Raw genomic sequence first — 22,267 nt, 5'->3', positions numbered from 1 at the left:
TTCTTTCTTAAAAAATTTGGCCCGCTAAATTAGAGATTGTATAATATATACTACGAACAATAGATAAAAATGATAATAGAAGTACTTTTCCTAAAAATATCCTCTTATAGGACTTCTTTTTATAGTGCCTCACAACTTGATCGGCGCGCATTATTATCGGCTTTCTTAAACAAAGCGTTATTTCATAAACTTTAAGAAATAATTTGAGCTTAACTTAAGATACTCTTTTACTCTTTTGTCAAAGCAATCAAAAGGTTATATTTCTAAAATTTAAACTAACATTCAGATCTCCTTTCAAATTAATACTCAAAACTGGTCTCGAAAAGCCAATACAAGCATCAAATCTCACTCTTAATACACGTGATCTGATCCCTTCCGTCCACATGGGCGAATACTTTACGACCCTCAGATCTCGCGCGTGGGACATTTTTCTCCCTCCTCTTACGTGTGTGTGTGTGTGTGTGTGTGTGTGTGTATATATGTTTGATTTATCACAAGATATAGTGCCGTTGAATAAAGTGTTACTTAAATAGCATATTTTAAAAAATATATTAAATTAAAATTCTCTAATAGATATTTCTTGTAGTTGAAGCTCGGAATGGCAACAACAACATTAGATGAAGCGTACGTTTGGAAAAGAAAAAAATTTAGAACTTCAGCTATAATGAAAAATAGAAATAAAATTAAATCGAAAAGAAAATTGCTTCAATTTGATATTTTTAATATTGCTATAATTTTTAAAGAATATTAAAATAATGTTCATTCTAATAGCTCGGGTAGTATAATATTCTATCAAACAACATTACGCATTTACATCTGCTTAATCTAATAATCTAAATTTTTTATTTTCATTGCCAAACAAAAACTCTTTTAAGTTTGGTAATCTTACTAGCGATGAGCTCATTTGTGTGAAAAGGGTTTAAGCCCTGGTCAAGCCCCATGTGAGATCTGACCCATCCGCACGTGCCATCCAGCCCCAACACCCAGTGAATCTTAGCTGCAACCACCACCTTTAACACCATATTTAATTAATTCTCTTAATTATCCCATTAAACCTGTGATTAGTAAATATTTAAATCCCAACACTACTATTCCTATTCTTGGTTAGTGTCACGTGCCTTCAATCATCACCCATCACATCCCTCCTTCCATCACATGACCCAACCTCGACCATTGCCCTCTGTTCCCTGGAACACTAGCAGTGCCCGAATTGACTAAAACACCCCTAAATCACATCCTAAATGTGCTTACCTTGAAGGGCATATTTGGGATCTAAGAGGAAGGAGAGTTTGAGTTTGGCCAAATTTTAAAGTTGACAATTTTAAGAGAATTAGCTCTATTTTTAATGCCCACTCAATCCATAATCTCTCTATATATATCTTAGGAGATATATAAATAATAACTGTTGAACTAACTAATAACTTCTAAAAAATTTTCACTTTTAATATTTTCAAAAAATAATATTAGTTAATATTTTGCCAAATATATTTTAACTATATTTATAGTGTGAGTTAGGTTATATATATAGTGCTTGTAAAAGTACAAAGCACTTTGTGCTTGTAAGTTTTTTATCGTAAGATCTACCATTTTGATTATTTCTATCAGTTAGATCATATTATTCAATTAATATCAACTCAATTCTAAAAGATCATTACCATTCTAACCATATATCTATTAATTAGAAAAAACGAAACTCTACGGATATTAATGATTTGATACTTTTAAATAATACAGGAGTTTAATTCTTATCTTTTGTTTTCGTAATAAATAAAGTTAAATCCCTAATGGCAGTTTGGTAATATTACCTTAGTTTGGGTCCTTTTTTTGTAGAGCCGTAATAGTTGAATTGATGTGATTTGTGTGCTCTCCCCCTTATACGAAGCTGTGCATTATTCTACTTTTCCTTCGCCAAAAGATAAAACAAAAATCCATTATTAGTTATGATAAACTGGATTTGTCAGAATTATTTAATACCATATTTTATCATTGACTCAATAAAATATGATAAAAGTTATAATATTATATTCGAATTATTAAAATTAGGTAATAAAATAATTTTGTGGGGGTGGTGAGAATATGTTGCTTTACATGTCCGCATCAACATGATAATGCCACCCCTCGTTGTTCACACCTCACTAGGTGACAATGCATTAAGAATGTTAGTAGTAATTAAGTAATTAGTATATTAGAGTTATAGCTTTGCATTTTATATTCTTTTTCTTTCTCTACAAGTTACATACGAACCAAACCAATGTTACCTGTAAAGATGTGCTTCTTATCTGGAGATTATCAGTGTGGCTTATGGGCTTGGTGAAAAGATGAAATCGCTCTTATAATCTTTATTTATGTCACTGCTACTATCTACGAGTGAGATACTAAAACTTCATACTAGAATCAGAAAACTATCAGAATACGATTGGATCATTAATTCGAAGAAACATCACTGTGTATGAGAATCATGCATGTGAGAATCACGTATCTTATTATTCTTACTTCTAAATTTGAGTTTCATTATTTGACTCTTGAAATCGTAATTTATCTTTATATACAATATTAATTTAAAACTTTGATGTCTAAATATGTTTTATTTTTTAAGAAATTAATCTCTAGTTAACAATAGGAATACATGGAGACATGTCTATGCCACTATTCCTCGTGATTGACTCCTCACTATGAGAAAAACACATAAAATACTCCTACAGTACGTACCACTACATTGTTCACCCCCACGTCTCTTAATCAAATAACAAATCAAGTAAAAAACAGATATGAAAACAATAAAATATTAGTGATTTGCTTAAAAAATGCAATTTACACTATAATCCCTGCAATTAAACAATAGATATATATCTATATATGTATACAGGATATGAAAGAGAAAATTTTGCATTTAAATTGCTCGAAGTTGAGTTATTACTATGAACAGCTCTTAAAAATTAGAACTTGCTAGCATGCTATCTTTTTCTCAAAAAAAAAAAGAAAAAAAAAAAAGAACTTGCATTTAGATCTTAAGAAATAACACATATTTGCTTGCGTGCTTGCCGAAATACATAATAAGCTATCTTTATGTTCTTTGAAAAAAAAACTTATGGCAGCATGCATATATCCCCATTCAAAAAATTTTACATAATGAATGTAACTATTGTACTTGATTAAGGACTTAATGATTGATATTTGAGATCTAAAGTTTGAAATTAGTTGTTTTATATTTATAACTAAGTCTATTACTTAAAAATAAATGTAGCAGCTTGCTATATTTTCCCTAAAAAAGCAAGATCTTGCATAAAACTAGATGAATTTAAGGCAAAATTGTAGCATTCCCAAACAACCATCATTAATTTCATAATAAAAAGTTTTATAGCAGAAACTTGCACCCAAAATATAATATTTGAGGGCCTACTTATGTATATAAATGAACCCTGTTATTCCCAACTTTTGACTATCTGTATATGTGATATGCATATTTTGAGGGTATTTGCAAATTAAAATCTCTTTTGGTTATAAATATTTATACAAAGAATTCAAATTTGTTGGAATGCGCCTTATAATAATAATAATAATTATTATTATTATTATTATTATTATTATTAATCTAATAAATTAGTACTGTATTGGCTGGGTGACACCTGGAAATTCGTGCGGCCCATGACGGTAGGACACGTGGGCCGCACGTCGCCCTTACCCTCTCCCCGCATCGGCTAGCGTGCAGGGAAAAGAAAGAAAGTGGCTCTCACGTCATGATGACAGCTTTATGAAGCGTCCACGTGGCGTACTCTCATTGGGTGTGACGTGTCCTTGGTGTTCTTCCCCATATGGGCTTTGCGGGGCCCGCACGGCCGCACCCCCCCCCCCCCCCCCCCCCCCCCCCNAAATTTATTTATGCAGTTAATTTAAGAACATTTTTTTTAGATTATTTTCAGTTTTTTTTTTTTTTAAAAAAAGAGTAATTAGATTTTTTTTTTTTCTTAGGCACGTTCATAAGGAAAAATAAATTGAAGGGGCAGATTTTAGCAATATTGATTTTATGGTTTTTCAGACTACAGAAATAATTCACAAAAAATTTAATAAGAACCAAATTAGGTTCTCAAATTTGTTTTGCAAAATATAATGTTTTACCGAACAGTTATGACACGAAACAACAACCGTTTGTTTTAAATTATGCACCAAACTGGTTTATCAAGAAATTTAACACAAAAAGGTGTTTGATTTTTAAGAGGCAGCTTCTCCGATAACCCCAGAACAACAAGCTCTTAATTAATCTCTTTATTAATTTGCTAATGATGTATTAACTTGTAAGTAGGTTTGGCTCTTTGCAAACACAGTTCAGATACCAAAAGGTGTGAAAGAATACAGTGGAGATTGACCCAGAAGAAGAGCAGTAGTCCTCGCTTTGAATTTTATGCCCATATACTGCACGAATTTGTCCAGCGCTAGCACATGATGCAGGAAATGAAATTATACATAAATAAATCTTTTATTCTATAATAAGATGACAACATCCAAAGAGTGCTCCGAAGGTTAGTCACGTGTTGAGCACATGTTTACTGTTCATTTGGATTGAATTATATCTTAATAGGAAGTTCAAAAACACGGCGTTTCTATTCCATATAAAGACGCTGCTCGCCTAAATGATTGACTGAGAGGCACTGCAGTGTCTGTGTTTTGGGTCTATTTTTTCAGCCAATCACAGTTTCTTCTTTTTTTTAATAAATAATTGTATATTCCGTAGGATTCACTTGTTTTTGTGAACGTGGAAAATTGAATTCGTGACTTCGAAAAAACTGTTTACATCAACACGTATTTCAACGGTGATATCGTAAAATCGCTCAAACTCTCGTTCATAATTATACATGACTCGAATTTCCGACTTCGGTGGTGTAGCGGACGAAGTCGAATTTGTGAAACTCATAAATTTTCCGCGTCTACGTAATTTTTAAGAATCTTATGTAGTAATTAATTATGGCACGCATTAGGAGCTCGAATTTTCTTTTTTAAATACACAAAAGTGAATTGAAACCAACCGCCTCTTTATTAGAGTACATCGAGGATGACTACGAAAGGAAATGCTTTATGAAAGGAAAAGGAAAGAGGGGAGAGCTACAGCTTGGCCTCGCTCTACCGGATCAATGGGCTGTAAAAGGGATGGGATTGATGTCGACGCGGAAATCAAAGCAGGGGCTCCCACACCATTTTTAGGGGCGAACCGGGAACGCCACCTCACGTACACAAAGACCACGTGTGTACGTGTACCTCTTGTACTGTGGCTTTTACTCTGCATGAAACTCAACCGCTTGCAGCTTTAGCACTTCTGCGGTAGTGACAACAAATTGTGAATCATGTAAAAAAGAAAAAAAAATTTATCCATACACATTTGGCTTCTAAGATTTCCTAACAGTGTCGTTGTTATCATCGTATGCTGAATTTCACTTTCTATTTTCCATCGTATTAGTAGGCTAAGATGACGTTCTCGCAGCTAATAAGATACCACAAGATCATAAATTAATTATGTTAGGATAAGATTTTAGTACTTCTTCAACACTCTAATCAATTATTCAAACAGAACTTTAACAGAAACTCCAGCAAGTCCAAACATGTTCTCATCAAATGTAGACGTTCCGATTATTTATCAGAAAGAGATTCGAGGTAACTAAATCTTTTACATACCAAGTAGACATTCACAAGATCAGAGTCCATATATAGATCTCCAATTGAACTGTACAAACACAGGAAGAAGCAAAGGCTAGAAATTATAGCAAGAGCAGAGCAACAGAAACTTAACTAAGAAAATAACAGTGAATAGTGGCGATACGACTAGTTAACAGCACAGTAACAACAATGAAGCACATATTGTGGAGCCAAAATTTCCCCTTCCATAACTTGTTACCCTTTTCCCCTGTACAAACGCGGACAACCAATTCAAACCTTCCCGCCCTTTTTTTCACGTTCCTGTCAGCCCAGACCAATCACATATTTGCCACAACGTTAACAGCTCAGCGCCTCATACTTAACCGGAATCGCCCTATTGAACCCCGCCTGCGACAGCAGGCTCCCCACCACCGCCATGTCCCGACAGAACACCCCCTGGTACACCGGCGCCGTCGCGGCGACCGCAGCTGCGCCCGAACTCTTCTCCTCTTGCAGTGCGACTTTCGATGCGGCCGCCACAGCTGCAATGGCGACTGCTTGCTGGGCAGCCGCTGCGGCTGCTGCGGCCGCAGTTTCTTTGGCACGCTGCTTCTCGGCCGCCTCCTCATTCATAACCATCGCCATGATGCTGGCGTAACCCTTTTGAAGCATGCGGCACAGGATCAGCGCCGACATCCGCGCCTGGTCGCGGACGGCGTCCAGGTCGCGGTGCTCGTCCGCTAAGTGGATGCGGTCGACGAACGCGACGGCCTTCTCGGGCTTGTGCTTGAGCGCCAGCAGGAGGTGCGCCCGCTCCAGCTCCGAGCGGGTGCACCCGCGCGGCACCCCGAGCAACTGATAGTAGTCGACGCGATTCCCCCCATCCCCGGACGCCACGTGGCGCCGGAGCTCCTGGATCCGCGCGCAGAGGGCGCGGAGCCCCGCGGGGACGTCGCGGTAGCTGACGTCCCGGTGGGCCCGGCGCCACGTGGGCACCCTGCGGTCGCGGAGCATGGCGTCGTAGAGGAGCTTGAGGTGGTCGAGGTCGCGGAGCGCGTCGGGGAGGGCGCCGAGGGACTCGAGGAGCGCGGCGCGCGCGCGCAGCGCCGGGACGGAGGCCGGGTCGAGGGCGAGCGCGCGGTTCAGGTCCGCCGCCGCGTCCGCGGGGCGCCCCGCGGCGCGGAAGGCGGCGGCGCGGCCGACGAGGCACGACGCGGCGAAGGCGCAGGGGAGGCCGTCGCCGGCTCCCGCGGCGGCGGCGGCCGAGGACCCGCGGCGGCCGTCGAGGATCTTCGCGAAGTGGCGCACGGCCTCGGCGGGGAGGCCGGCGTCGAGGGCGGCGCAGGCGGCGGCCCGGCGGCGGAGGAGGAGCTTGATGTGCGCCAGCAGGTGGGACGCCGACTCCGACTCCGGAGGCGGCGGCGGCGGGGAGGATGCGGCGGCGGAGGCGAAGCTGTCGTCGGAGACCAGCAGACGCTCTCGCGGCGGAAGGCGGCGGAGGCGAGGCGGCGGCCCGTCTGGAGCAGCACCATGGCGTCCTCCATCAGGCCCAAATTGTAGCAGGCCTGGCCCAATACCAAGTACCTACACGGGCCCCCCCATCCCACAACAATTATTAATTATTATTAGAAATTATTAAAAAAGACAAACCAAACCGGGTCGAACACCGCGGCCGGTTCGAGCGCGCAAAAGCGGAACGGATGAATCGCAAGGACAGGCTCGCGGTGTGCTACGGACAAAAGGATCTGATAAGATGTGACGTACTGCCACAACCGAAAAGACCAAATTGCCCTCTCGTTTGAGGGGCACGGATTAGGGGCATATCGGTCATTTCCCTTCGGGCGCTTTGGTTTCGTGGGTCGGGGAAATCCAGGACGAGGATTGCATTGCGTTGGATTCGTTCGTCACACATGAACTGTCCTCCGTGACTCAATCTAAGCTCCGTTGATATTATTATTATTATCATTATTATTATTATTATTATTATTATTATTATTCCAACTCCCAAAAAATTACCAAAAATAAATTAATTAATAGCCTTTGTACAAATAAACTCCATGCTGGTTGGTTTCAATACAAGAAGATGTAATTAATTCACTAAAATTATTAACAGTTCTACTTCTCAAATTGTTACTAAAAAACAAAAAAAATTTATTTTACGGATAAAATTTATGGATTGTCCGTCCAGTGTACCATTCAGATATTGAGAGATTTTTCTCCCGTACAAGTTTTTTTTACGTGTGTTGAAGTTTTACCCCGTGCCCTGTAAGAAAATGTGATTTTTATTGCTGAGCTGTTTTTTTTAAAAAAAAGCCTTAGTTCAAGTATAGGGAAATAAGAAGAAGCATTTTAAGAAAAAAGATAAAATGGCTATTTTAAGGAAAATCTATATTTTGTTTTTCTCGCGATGAGTCGTAGATTGCAATAAATAAAGCAGTTGGGGGACCAAGGAGAGTTAAAAGTGAAACATTTGAGGGAGTAAATTGCAAATAATACCTCCACAGGCCTTCTCTGTGGTCGTTCCTAGAAAACCCGGCGAGGACGCGGCGCTTGAGGTCGGAGACGGAGAAGCACCGGAAGGAGCCTCCGCCGCCGCCGCCGCCGAGGTCGGATCTCTCGCGCTCGGGGGAGAGGAGCTTCGCGCGCGACGACTGCTCGCCGGAGGAGCCGCCGCCGCCGCCTCCGAGGGACCCGCCGGAGGAGTCGTCGTCTCCGGCGCCGGCGCCGCCCCGGTAGCTGGGCATGTACTCCTCGAGCATCTCCGCCACGTCGCGGTAGCGGCGGAGAGCGAGGAGCGAGCGCGCCCGGAGCTCCAGCGCGGCCTCGAGACGCGGCGCCACCGCGAGCGCCGCGTCCAGAAGCCCCACCGCTGCCGCCACGTCCGACGCGTCCCGCCGCGCGATCAGCGCTCGCGCCTCGCGCAAGTACCTGTCCACGATCTTAAATCCCCCAACCCCAACAAAAGAGAAAGGGAAAAAAAGAAAATTTCACGTTTTGACACTTGTTTATATCTTAAACTGAGTGGAAATGGCGCTATAGAGATCACAGAGCAAAGAACAGAGGAGGTTTGAATGTGACTAAGAGGAGAACAATGGAGAGTACTTTACACGTAAATATGTCTTCGAAACACAGTGGAAATGGCGGCAATAGAGAGCATAAAACAACAAGAGACAAAGCTTGAAGCTTTCAACGTGATCAACGTGAGAACAGTGAAGTTCCTTGGAATAAAAATGAGATTTTTATTTGCTAATCGCATAACTGAAGAGAGAAATGGACTGGAGAAGTGAATAGAAACGTGGGGAAGGAGTTTTTTGGTTTGTATAGATAGAAATAGTAGCACAGTGTAGACACCAAAACAAAGAAGAGGCTATTGAGGAAACTAAAAACCATAAGAAATCAGAAGCAAAGAAACATCCGCTCGTGTTCACCGAAGTACAAATCGAAACAGGGAATCCCAAACTAGAGGCTCCAAAGCCCCCTAGTCCAATGGCGAAGAGAGGAAACAGAGGAGGAGAGAGAAGAGAAGATACCCACCTTCTTGTTGCTGAGCCACCAATGCTTCTTCTCCGCGGCCAGAGAAGGGGAGGTCGACATTGTTCCCTACGCATCACCTTCCTCTTCCCCACGCGAAAACACGAAACCCCAATACAATACCAAACCTAGAAGGAGGAGGAGGAGGAGGAGGAGAAGAAGAAGCAGAGGAGGAAATAATATATACACAAAAAAAAAAAAAATTAGAAAAGAAAAGAAAGCCAAAAACTGGGTCGAGGAAAACAAAAGAAAAGAACCCAAATCCCCTCTCTCTGTCTCTCTACTCTAGAGAGTGGTGAGGTGTGTAGAGAGGGGCCTTAATAAGGAGGTGTGAGGAGGAATCGAGGACCCCCTCCCTTCCCCAGAATCAGAGGGAGAAGAGAAAAGGGGAGGGGGAAGGGGTGCAAAATGCCAGCTTTGACCCCCCCACAGCTTTCCCTTTCAGAGAAAGCTTCGATCCTTCAACTTCCTCGCTGGCAAAAGATGCCCCTCCAACCCCCGACCTCATCACCCAAATTATTGTTCGAAAGATAAAGATCGTATTTTTATCCCCCACCATCCTCAAAATTATTCCCAAAAATACGAAAATTTTACGAGAACGAGACAATGGATGAAGAGCAAGCACCACTGTTTAGCAGTTAACTAAGCTTCGGTGGTAAAAAGCGCTTATTCTCACCGCAGGAAAACCTTTTTAACCCTCTTCACGGGTTCCAAACTGCCCCAGAGACTCAGAACAGAGTAATAAGAGAGAGAGAGAGAGGGGAAAAGGATAATAGAGTAGAGAGAGAGAGAGATAGGAAGAGGAGTCGGGTGAAAAAAGATGGATAGCCTCTTATTAAATACGCTCGCGCGAATTTACGAAACTACCCTGATAAGGCCTTTACATTGCGTAGATTTCAGGTTAAAAAAATGCTCGGAGGACCCTCAACTCTACAGGGTTTTTCAATAGCCCCATCGCCTTTATTATATGTTTGGATTTACACTGTCTTAGCTTCAACTTTTTTGAATTGAATTGTTTTAATTATATTAATTAAGAGTTTTATCAATTTCAGTGACTTTATTAAGTGTTATTGAGTGTTAATTATTTCAGTTGAATAATTAAAATTAATTAATATTTAATTTATCCGGCTCAAATTATTGAATTGCAAAAAAAAAAAAAAAAAAAATTTGCATTTTCACTTTAAAGAGCATCGAAGGGTAAGTTGGTAAATTCACTTGGGGGCGTATTTATGGAAGAGACGTGGGGGAGGGGAGCTTAAGCCACAAGAATCCTCTGCATCTCTCACCACTTTTTCCTTAAAAAAAAAAAAAAAACTAAAAAAAAAGGGGCTTAATTATTCCCCACTTTACCCCCACCTTTTAATGGGGCACATGTTAAATGTTAAACCGCGACCGTGGGGCCCACCTGCGTAGTGATCTGCGCAATCGGACGGTCTTGATTGGCAGGAAAGGTTGTTCGCTGTGCGGTGCGTAGCAGCGGATCACGGAACAGCCCCCCCGCGAATTTAAGAAGGGCCCCTGTTCGCTTAACTGCCCACAACAGCGCCTCAAAAACCGTGTATTTTAATAACTTTTTTAATTTTGGGAGGGGTGTGGTGGGGCCCGCATCGTCATGGCATGCCCGCCACGTCATTAATGGGGGACACGTGGAGGACAGCTGGTGGAGGGATGTGGGGCCCGGAGGCGTCCATGGTGGATCCAGGTAAGCCTAAGGCCTAAGGCCTAAGGGCTTAGTCTTATAATTATAGGGGCACGGGCCTAATAATACGGGGGATAAAACTTAATAAAAGGCCAAATTAACAGTTTTTTCTTTTTAATCCTCATAAAAATAAATTAGCATTTTTTTTTCTTTTCTTTTAATAAAAATATATGGAGAAGTCTCCAGAGGCCGTGCGGAATTAATTATATTTTTTTGATTCAGACCCTTTTTTGATTTTGTTTCTTTTAGTTTGTATTCTTTTAAGCGTTAATTGATTAATTTGCTTAAAAAGTCAGAGGTTTAGGTGAATAAAAAGGTTGTTAACGCATAATAATCCCATTCACTGAATCATTTGATGGTTACATTTGATGGCTACACTCACGTACTATATTACAAAATAGGTGTTTATTTTTGTGAAATTGTACTTTTTTTTACATATCTACATGAGCATTTCTCTGTGTATGTATTTGTATATGAATTTGTGTTAGTTAAGAGGTGTTAATATTTTAGATGCATTATAAAGTTTGAAGATTTGCTTTCAATATATATATAAGTATATATATAATTCAATGACTTTGTGACGTCAATTATGCATAACTGTTGTGTTTCGGCCAGTTACATTTCAAGAAAACTCTTGTATTTTTGTTGAGTGATTATTATGCTTTTAAATAATTATTATCTCAAGGGATCGATTTACTATCGATACACGATTTTTAAACATATGAATGTTGATCGGCAAGAGATTAGACGCGAAAGAATCTAGAACTCGAAAATTCATGTATGCTAACCAAGGAGCTTGGAGATGATGGTTGTTACCTGTGTAAAAATTAAGTTCATAATCCAGTACTTAACCATATTTAGGTGTATAAGTTGATATTTATTTTGAATTAAGAAGAGGCATCTTAGTACAGTAGTTGTGGCGGTTGATGCAACTAATAGTATCATTATTTTGCCACCTGTATGTTTCTATCTATATGCGTATGCAATTAAATGAGCTCATTTAATCTTTAGTCAACCTCGAGCTCCTTAAAATTAACTTTATAAGAAGAACATTGCGTAGAGAGCTAGCTACATCTATGATTTTTATTATTGTAACCCTTTATCAAATGAATTTTGCTGATTTTTTTTTTGAGAAAATTGAGAATATATAATTAATTTTACTGTGTGCATGTGTTCCTACTTGAATATGTATGTTCAAATTGAAAAGCTATTGTGTATTCATACAATTTTTTTTCATTCTTAATAAACAATTTTTCCCCTCTCATTTTAGGAATTAGGCTGCAATACATCACACACTAGTGCGAACAAAAATAACTTATCCTGTAATTAAGCTTTAAATATTTAAAAATTCAATCAAGTTATAATATTCACTGTGTCATTGAAAATTCAAATATTATCTTACTTGCTGACCACGTTTAGATAACTTCCATTTCAATGCAACTTTGATTATATATATATATATATATATATATATATATATATTGCGGCTAGAATGCTTATGGAAGCACGGAGGGCTCCGTGCTTCCACTTTATTTTCGATGTTCGGACTTTCGAATCGACGATTGGCTCCGTTAGACGTGATCTAGAGTATTTGAAGTATCAAGAAAATAAATTTTGCGATTTTTCGATATCATTTGCCTAGTGATCGAAGTGGCTCAAAATCAACTGCTGAAAATAAAAATCTTACAAAATATGAAGATATGATATTAAGTATTTAGATCAAAGTTATTTATCTTGTTTTATATAGTATAAAGAATATATATATTTGAACCTCTTTTACACGTCCAATCACGTTGAAGGTGCTGTTCATTTTCCTTATTATTTAATACATATTTTTAATATGTTACCTTTTTAGCATTTAAACTGGGGTATTAAAATAAGGGTATTAAAATAAGCTTCTGACCAAGTTGGATCTGGTCACCCACTTCAAACCCAAGAATGGGCAACAGGAATCCTAAGCTGGTTTCTAACTTGAAGTGTCAATTCAAGCAGTGCATGTATAGTCAAACTTTTCCTTTTCTGATCTCTCAACGCTAGCTGGGTTGCCTCAATCCAAACAAAGAGAACAATTTTAGTACTAGTGATCAGCAATTAGTGCTTAATTATCACTCAACTGCTGCATTAATTTATATGTACACCCTTATTTTCAAATTTTTTAACTTTAAGCAAAAGCTATAATAATTTCGTATAATCCCTTTATTACGTTATCTCGAATTGATAGAGTAGTTCAAAAGATTAAAAGAAAAAAAAAAGAAAAGTTGGATTATATATACTTTTGGTTCTCAAGCTATGAAGCACGTGGTATTTTGGTCTTCAAATTTAAATTTATTATAATTTTTAGTTTGAACATTCTGAATTATAAAAGTAAAGTCTCGTAATTCAATTTTATTACTTGACTAAATATTGATATATTTTGATGCAAAAGTCCCGTAACATCAAAATTATTATCACACCAGCAGTGGTAGCATTTTTATATTACTTGGATATCAACAATTCATTTAATACGTAGCCAATTAAAATGAATTGTGAGATTTAATTGTAATAATTTAAAAAATTATAGCCGTAAATTACTATAAATTAAAATTTGATAATCAAGGCGTCAAGCGCTTCATACTTGGAGGACCCCCGAAAAAACAAAAAAGAAAAACTCATCTATGAAGTAAAGCTTCTCATGATTTGAAATCCATCCAAACCACACTACATTATGTGCACTCTCGAAAACTTCTGGCATACGAGCTAGCATGCATGTATAAAATATGTTTGCTTGGTTTGTACATGCGGTCGTCCTAGGGCCAGGGTGTGCCAGCACATCAGCATCATCTGGGAGCCACCTAAGGCATAGCCAAATAAGCTAAAGCATTTATCAACTTAGAAAAAAAAAAAAAAAGAAAAATCGCAAGCTTTGTCATAGCTAGCTTTTATCTAGCTAGCAATACAACAGTAGTCTCTTCCCCAACAATTTGATGGTCTGCCACATGAAATGTTTTGGCGGGCAAAAAAAATTAAAAAAAGAAAAGAAAAAAAAAGGTCACCTACTAGTGAGATATTGGTTGTATTGATACGAGGACACTTGCCGATCTCTTTGCGTTGTGTTCATGCATGGGTCACCTTCGTAGTACCATTGTTTGTTTGTTCGGAGATGGATAGATACATATATAGCCCATCCATGCATATAAGGAGGGGGACCGATATTTGGATGAACGCTTGTTGTGACTAATTGCATATATCATGTCTTTGAGCTTCATGGCGGAGCATGCAGTTTCTGATGCGGTACATCACAATTTAAGAAGTGTCCGGGAGTTTGCTCCAGAGCTTCTAATTTTATTGGTGCCAGCAGCCTGTATTTGTCCCATTCCAATCGCGACTCTGAAAGTTGGTGCAGGTCGGATGAAACTTTTGTAAGTAATAGCGTTGTTTGAGGTGAGCTTTTCTGAAGAGTTTTAGTGGCATTTGAAGTCCGAGAACAAGTTTGATTTTGATGTTCTGCTTGCTTCAATTATAAGGTTGTGCTCTGCAGGCGGGTTAATTTTTATCTTAACGAGAATTTAGATGTTCTATACCTCAATTTTGTTTTCAAAATCTTACACGTTACTTTTTCTTAAAAACATAAAAAGGTGCAAAGTGATAGCATGTTACAGTTTTAGAGAGCTAAGTACAATTAAAACAATTATAAAATTTACTTCATTTGGTGGGGTGAGGAAATTCCTACGAGCTCGAATCGTACGCTTGAATTTATTTTGTTGCTAAACATCTGAGGGGCATTAACTGTTCCACAACAAGAGAGAAATGGATATATAAGAAACCACAAAAACATGATATTTATTGTTACTGTCAAAGAGTTTTACAGCTTATGCTTCACTCGCACGGAAACAGCAAATGAGAAGTTACAACTAATTAATTATTAACATATAGGCTTTTAATTTATTGTGCCGCGGTACTTTTGTTGCAGTATTAAATGCGACTCATTTTTTTTATCTCTTTTTTTTTAAAATTAATGCGACTCTTTTTTTTCATGTGAAAGATTAGTTGCAACAGACAACAACAATAAATACGAGTTTGGTGAAACTCATTAAATCATAAGATTAGGATTCTCGTGAGTGTTTGTTACATTAAACTTGGTATGAACCATTGCACATACATGCAACTTTTTACATGGATAAATATGATACATAATTGTTGCAAACTCATAAACTATTTACCACTTGCTTGTATTTCCAAAAGAATTGAAACCCATTAAACTTTTAGGATACCACGCAAAAATAGGCATTAATTGGTACGGAGACTGCCATCATTAATAATTGTATTTGCCATTTAAGCAGAGGCACCATTTGTTTTGGGTCCAAAAATAAAACAAGCTCAACCTGGAAAAATTTAGGGTCCTCAAGCCACCACATATCAAGCTGGCCTAATTGAAGGCAAGCTAGGGATTTTTCTGGGGATCTCTCTCTCTCTCTCTCTCTCTCTCTCTCTCTCTCTCGCGCGCGCGCGCGATTGATTGATTGATTGAGCTCTCGTGCAACTCTTGATCCTCAACTTATGCATAGTAGCAATCACTTATATAAACATCTGATCAAGTGGCAAAGAATTTGGTGGTTGGTATCCGAGGTTCCAAGTTCGAATCCTAATTAACTCACATTTCTTGCTAAATTTATTTTTAAATAAAACAAACGAACCGGATAGTGTGCTATCTATCTCTCAAAAAAAAAAAGAAGAAACATCTGATCATACTATATACAGATTGATACTTAATCGATAAGGTACTTTCTCGAGTATGAATCACATATAGCATCGAAATCATATTCTCATGCTTATTAACTCTCGTCTAAATATGCGCATTCTGAAACCAAACCAACACGCCCATTTCTGTTCAAAGCAATACTTGAACCGAGTCATCTCCGAGCTAGCCCTGAGACGGTCGAGCTTGGTACGTACCAAGTTAATTACAAACCAATTCTACAGGAGTGGCTGCAATTATATAGTTTCGACAAATATGCATGTACCTGTTTAGTCAAAAAGGACAACAAATGTACAATTCCATGGACTCTAAAATGAATGGGGGACCTGTTGAAATTAGAGCAAATTTAAGCACACGGACCATATATTAAAAATGTTGGGCCCATGCATCCCCACTAACGTCAAAAAAAAAACCACTCTCTCAGAGGATATATAGGAGAGCCACAAGGAAACAGAAAGGTGGCAGTAATAATGGGGCGTCCTCTCTGCGAGAAAAAGGGAATCTCTTTTAGGCCATTAACAGTTTTTTCCCCTTCCCCCCGGAGGGTGTCGTCTCCTTGGCTCTATCGATCTCCTGCACGTGCCGTGCGCGTGCGCGTGGGCGTGGGAGGTACCGGGCAAGGGTTTCTTAGCGCATGTTCGACTCTGCTTCTGCTTTCGCTTTTAGCTTCACATATGCATATTCAATCGACCGATCGATCGATCTCAATACAGCGTCCGGTAAATAAGAAAAACTAAAACCTTCACTAGGTTGGAGAGTTGAAAACTTAAACAAGCTGTGCACACTATTTGATGAAAGGATAAACAAGTAATGCTTTTAGGAAAAACATTATATTATTGAATCCATGATTGATTTTTTTTTTTTTTTTTTTTTTTTTTTTGGGGTTTCCGATAGAAACAAAAAAACTTAACAACTTTCGGAACCAAACATCAACTATGCTCGCTAGAGGTTACTACTACTAAAAACAATAATAAAAGCAAGATCAGACGAACTCTTACAATCAACAAAAACCAAAGATTACTGATGAGGCATTATTACTCCAGTATATTATTTCTCTTAATAATGCCGTTGAAGTAATAAAATTTTCAAACAACCTTAGGCCTTATAGGATGCCGCTTATACGTACTGTGCATCAACTATGTAAGCACCTGTCTTCTGTTTTCGATCCCATCTCTACTTTTGGTCAGCATCATGAGAGATGCTGGGGTGGTTCATGGCGGATGTGGCGAGCCGGGTCCACAAGATAACTTAGGAAGGTGAAAGCAGGGTTTGGGACCTAAGCTATAGCTACAGCTGAGGACCTGACACGGGCCCAGGGTGTGGGGTTTTGGTTAGAGCTGGAAAGAGAAGCAGTGGTGGTGCTTTTCAAAGCCTCTTCCTCACATCACTTAGTTTTACGCATCATCATAATATGCTTCCCCCTTTTATCTCCATCCCTAATTTGTAGCCACCAATCATTCATGCCTATTATTAATAACAAGCCCGACAAAGATCCAATTTACGTCTCGTTCGGTTTTCAAATCAACAGTCAAGTAGATTTGCTTTTGAATAATTCCCACCCATGTAGCTTCGACAACATCATAATATATAATGTATAGTTAGTAAATAAATTCGCATCTACCGACCGTTTCTAAAGCAAGTGACAAAAGACTTGATGGTTGGTATCCGAGATCTTAAGTTCGAATCCTAATTGATTCACATTTTCAGCTAAGTTTATTTCTTAATGAAATAAACGAAGCAGGTAGCATGCTACCTATCTCTAAAAAAATAAATAAATAAATAAATAAATAAATTCGCACCTACTTGAAAATATTCTATTACTATATATATATATATATATATATATATATATATATATATAGCAGGATTGCTACTCCTGAGCTGTTTTCGATGATGAAATTTTCGAATCGATGATCGGCTCCGTTAAATTTGATCTAGTGTATTTGAAGTTTCTAGAAATAGTTTTTACGATTTTTCGATATTATTTATCTAGTGATCGAAAGAGTTCAAAATCAATAATTTTTAATAGTTGATATTTGCCGTTTTCAAGTTTAACGGTGTTGAAGTATTCAAATCAGATGAAATTTTGATAGAAAATTCTTTATACTATCTACAACAAGATCAATATTTCTGATAACAAATTTTAGTACTATATCACTACTTTTTATAGAATTTTTATTTTCAGTCGTTAAAAATTATTGATTTTGAATCCTTTCAATTGCTAGAAAAATGATATCGAAAAATCGCAAAAATTATTTTCTAGAAACTTCAAATACGCCAGATCAAGTCTAACAGAGCTAATTGTCGATTCAAAAATTTCATCATCGAAAATGGCTCAGGAGCACGGAGGTCTACGGAGACCTCCGTGCTCCTGAGAGCACAGCAATCCTACTCTATATATATATATATATATATACCCCCAAAAAAAGGATATCTTGTTAAGTTTTTTTTTTGGATCAAATAAAAAATATTTTGTTAAGTAACAAAACATTCCTTAATAAAATTGCAGTAAATTTGTAGTGCGAAATATCATTAAGTTCTAAAAGAGAGAGATATTTAAATCAAATAGATAAAGTTTAGACCGAAAAATTAGAAATTTTCACCTAGTAATTGTTATACTTTTATAACTTCGTGTACCCTTTGATCAGCTTCACTCTCAGGAGAACACTATATATTACTCTTAAACACAGCAAAACACAAGTTTTGTTGTGGGAAGAAATTGAAATAATTTTGTAATAAAAAATGCAAAGCTTTCGACATGTTTCCTCCTGCAACAGAAAGTTTTTGGAAGATCTTCTTTTTTTTTTCCCCCCCCTAAAATAAGAAAAGAATATCTGTTAAGAAATTTAATAGACTGGGCCGCATAATGTAGCCCAACCCAATTGCTGGGAATTGTATGAAATGTGCATGTAGCAGGCAAAGCCCAAATCCTATTACCTGGGATATATTTGACCCAGTTTTAAACATAATTTAATTTTTTGGAATTATAAGCCAATTCTTTAGCATAAATGTTCCTGAATAGGAGCAAATAAGAATATTGATTTGTGGAACTCTAGAATTGTAACTCCAATTTTAGGAGATAAATTTTTTAGTTTTCCGGAGAGAAAAATTTCAAAGTTAAACTTCAACTATAGCCCTATGATTTCAGTTTCTTTTTTGTATGCTTAGCGTCGAAAAACAAAAGTGTCTATGCAGATTAATGAGAGTGTTGCTCAGGCCAGAGAACATATATGCACTTCAAACTTTGGTACTCATAAAATTGATCTTCACAAAACTAATAACAAAAGAAGCTTACCTGTTAATAAGCATATCCAAAGGAAACCCATGTTTTTGTGCAAATTTTAGGCAGGTTAACATAGGAGGACATTAATGAAAAGATGGGGCCAAAGGGCACAAGAAGCAACAAGTAATACTACCATATCAAATTAGAACTTCAATTAATACCCAGGACTGTGATAACAGAGGCACTCCATTTTCAGATGTTATTACTAATTATATACATATCAATCGTCGCCGTTGCATTCACATCTGAACTTACAAAGTGATAACCATCATCAACCTCCTCAATCTTTTATAGCTAGCTAAGCCTGGGAAAAGAAAATGACGAACGCATTAGTTTCGTATCATAAAACTAGACATGCCAAACTAATACTACAATCCGATAGAAGAAAATGAACTAGGTTTTAGCAGGATGGCCGGTTACCCTATTCTCGCCACTGGATGTAAATGTAGGCTTTCGGGGAGGGAGCTGATGATGCGGTGTTCGCTGCAAAGACCATCGATTGAAATTTCAAATTTTCATTATCTTCAACAGGAGATAGTTAAACAGTTTTGTGCGGCAGTTTCCTGCATGCCGCTCAATTTGAATATCATACATACTACTCACGAGTTTCAAATATGCGGTTTTCTTAAATAAAGGTTCTTCCTCTAGGGAATTTTTAACATTTACGACGGAATTGGACCATATGATACCTTCAACTTGGGCTTCAAGTATTCGATGGCATTCCTTGTGTTGTTATTTGCTCCTTGCTACGGAAACATAGATAACAAAGGAGTCGATATAAGATGAAATAAAAGCATGCATGATTACAGGATTCAAGCCTGAGCTACATTTTGTATTATCTCAATGGGGAATTTTTCATTACCTTGCCAAGAACCCAGTCAGCGGAATCAAAATAGGCACGCTCATGGTCCTGCAAAAACAAGATAGACACTCTTCATCGTTGATGGATTAGTGACACATCACTCTGAATTGAGCTGTTCTGAGCACTAACAGTATTCTCAATAAAACTTTTCACATCATTTTCAGTACAGCAGAAGTATTAGTTTCAAATTAGAACTTCTGCTTTGAGCCTCAAAAACTGATTTAAACTTTCTGTCATAGCAAAAGCTTCAAACTACTAGTTATCCGAACACATGGTTTACACAAGCTTTTACTTTTTGGAGTATAGAAGCAAATCCATTTACTATTATAAACCCCTTGCTACTTTGAAAGGAAAATAAGACGACTTACAAATGGCTGGCCAACTAACCATACCTTCGAGATTAAGGGCTTTTTAGGTGCAATTCCACCATACTTCTTCTCCATTGACGCCTGCAATTTTATGTACATATAAAAATCCACATGTAAGAGCAAGTATAAACTTATATCCATACCAAAAAATAGAATGCTTGGTGTCCACAAAGAAAAGCTGCAAAAATCATATGGTGTGGCCAATATTTAGCGTTCGCCAAACTCTCCAACGCATTAATTTAACATCATATCAGCCATTGAGCTATGCAGGGGTTCACAAAGATTTGTACCTTATCATGTATTTATGGAACATAAGAAGTCCCTATCTGTAATTTAATAAGATACCAGAAGAGTCGCGCAAGAAAACACTAGAATCTGTGATTATTCAGTAATTGCAACCCTTTTAGCAATGATATGACAAGGATAGCAGCGGGTGGCCTTTACATTTCTCTACCACATTGACCCAATAAGTAGTTTTTGGTTACGAAAAGGATATAGCACCTAACATGGGGATGATCTAGTTAAGAACCTATGGTTCCTAAAGCTTTGAAAATTTAATTAGTCAAAAATCTCAAGCATGGATAATCCTACACTCTTAGCTGTACAAGAGGGACCTTGTTGAGGTTTCAAGAATTAATTAGACGGTCTTTTTCATCCAACAAATTTGAGAGGATGGTCCAATAGTATTCCTGGATCCGGCCATTTTTGATTTATATTGTGTTTTAACAAGTCGTTTCTGACTCTTTGCAAGCATAATTAACTTCTTCTAATGCCCAAAGATCCAAATATATTAAGTTGCCCAGGGAACAAACAGGGTTGAATATATTAGAATAAGTGTGACATCAATCAAGTGCATAATTTAAATGCACCACATGGTACTATCCTTGATTAGGAAGCATCAACCAATTATGAGTATGAGACATGCATAAACAGAGAATACTGCACTTAAACAATTCCACCTAATACTAATTTGGAGGAAACCCGAGTGAGTATTTGGGTTGTTTAAATTTTCTCTACCTTTTAAGCAATTTGTTATACAGTTTATTTGTAACAAAGAGAGAGTATTTTTGATTGTATATCCTCGTGAAGCTTGAAAATTTTCATATATAATCTTATGGTTGATTGAGAATGGGGAGGATCAACTAGAGGATAATGCTATATATTTTTGTGACTATCATTGCATTCTCCGGTAAAGATTAGCATTAGAACCTACAATTAGTCCACATATCAGCAATTTATCATTTTTTACTTCTTCTTCTTCTTCTTTTTTGCAAAAAAGTTTCTCATTTTTCTCTGGAGGAAAATCTCCCAACAGAGTTAATCAATTCAAATTAAAAAAAAAATCACCTATGTACAGGTTCCAAGTTCAGATAATTCAGTTTTCAAAGAAAAAAAAAAAGAAGAAGAAAGAAAGAAGAGAAAGGGCCAGTTCACTAGTTTCCTAATTTGGTGTATAATGCAGTTATTGTCCCTCATTTTGCTAAGCTCACTGATTTTAAACTTACAATAAATAAATTAACATGAACTCGCATTCTACAGCACACATTATTTTACACTATATTATATATGGACAATAAACAGAGGAATTTTAGTAATAGATTAACTTGTCCAACCCTCCAAATACCAAAACTACGCGAAAGTGCAGTAAGATTCATCTCACAGGAAATTCTCATGAAAACTTTGACAAAGATTTGATCTCTTTAACAGAGTGCCCCTGAGAAACTGATAAAACTACAATAAGTTGTTCCTCCGAAAATTTAATATATTTTTTGTTTGTTAAAAAAATTTTTAAAAAAAAGAAGAGGATTAATATTACAACTTACCTCTTCTCTTTGTGGAGCTTTGTTCTCTTCATTGCAGCCTGCCATCTCCAATCCTCCACTCTCTCTGCACAAGACCCAAAGCAAAAACACAGCAAGGGAATTTAACAAAGAGCTAACATGATCATGAATTTAAAATTTTTAGTTAGAAAATATGAAGGACATATGAGAGAGAGAGAGAGAGAGAGAGAGAGAGGAATTTTGTGGTGAGTAACAAGGCTAATTAAATTGAGAGAACCTTGGAACTAGAAAGAGAGTGGTAGAGGGAGGAGGAGAGATGTGGAGGGAAAGAGAGAGGAGAGGCAACATATATAATATAGAGAGCTATGTGGGGATGGGGGGAA

General features: G+C 37.8%; 1 protein-coding gene and 1 pseudogene across 1 annotated transcript; both read right to left on the bottom strand.

The window, feature by feature from the left end:
* LOC109709732 lies at positions 5,595-9,767 on the bottom strand (annotated as a pseudogene).
* Positions 18,901-22,267, bottom strand: LOC109708398. Its single transcript, XM_020230119.1, has 7 exons — positions 22,162-22,267; positions 21,927-21,990; positions 20,128-20,184; positions 19,736-19,783; positions 19,563-19,619; positions 19,294-19,356; positions 18,901-19,177 (listed from the first exon to the last, which is right to left on the bottom strand). The coding sequence occupies exons 1-7, from the start codon at positions 22,230-22,232 to the stop codon at positions 19,172-19,174; spliced, it is 366 nt and encodes a 121-aa protein (XP_020085708.1). The 5' UTR covers positions 22,233-22,267; the 3' UTR covers positions 18,901-19,171.

The sequence above is a fragment of the Ananas comosus genome, linkage group 4, assembly GCF_001540865.1.
Source record: "Ananas comosus cultivar F153 linkage group 4, ASM154086v1, whole genome shotgun sequence".
Lineage (NCBI taxonomy): Eukaryota > Viridiplantae > Streptophyta > Magnoliopsida > Poales > Bromeliaceae > Ananas > Ananas comosus.
The sequence above is the reverse complement of the archived record's forward strand: the minus strand, read 5'-3'. Positions and strand labels throughout refer to the sequence as shown.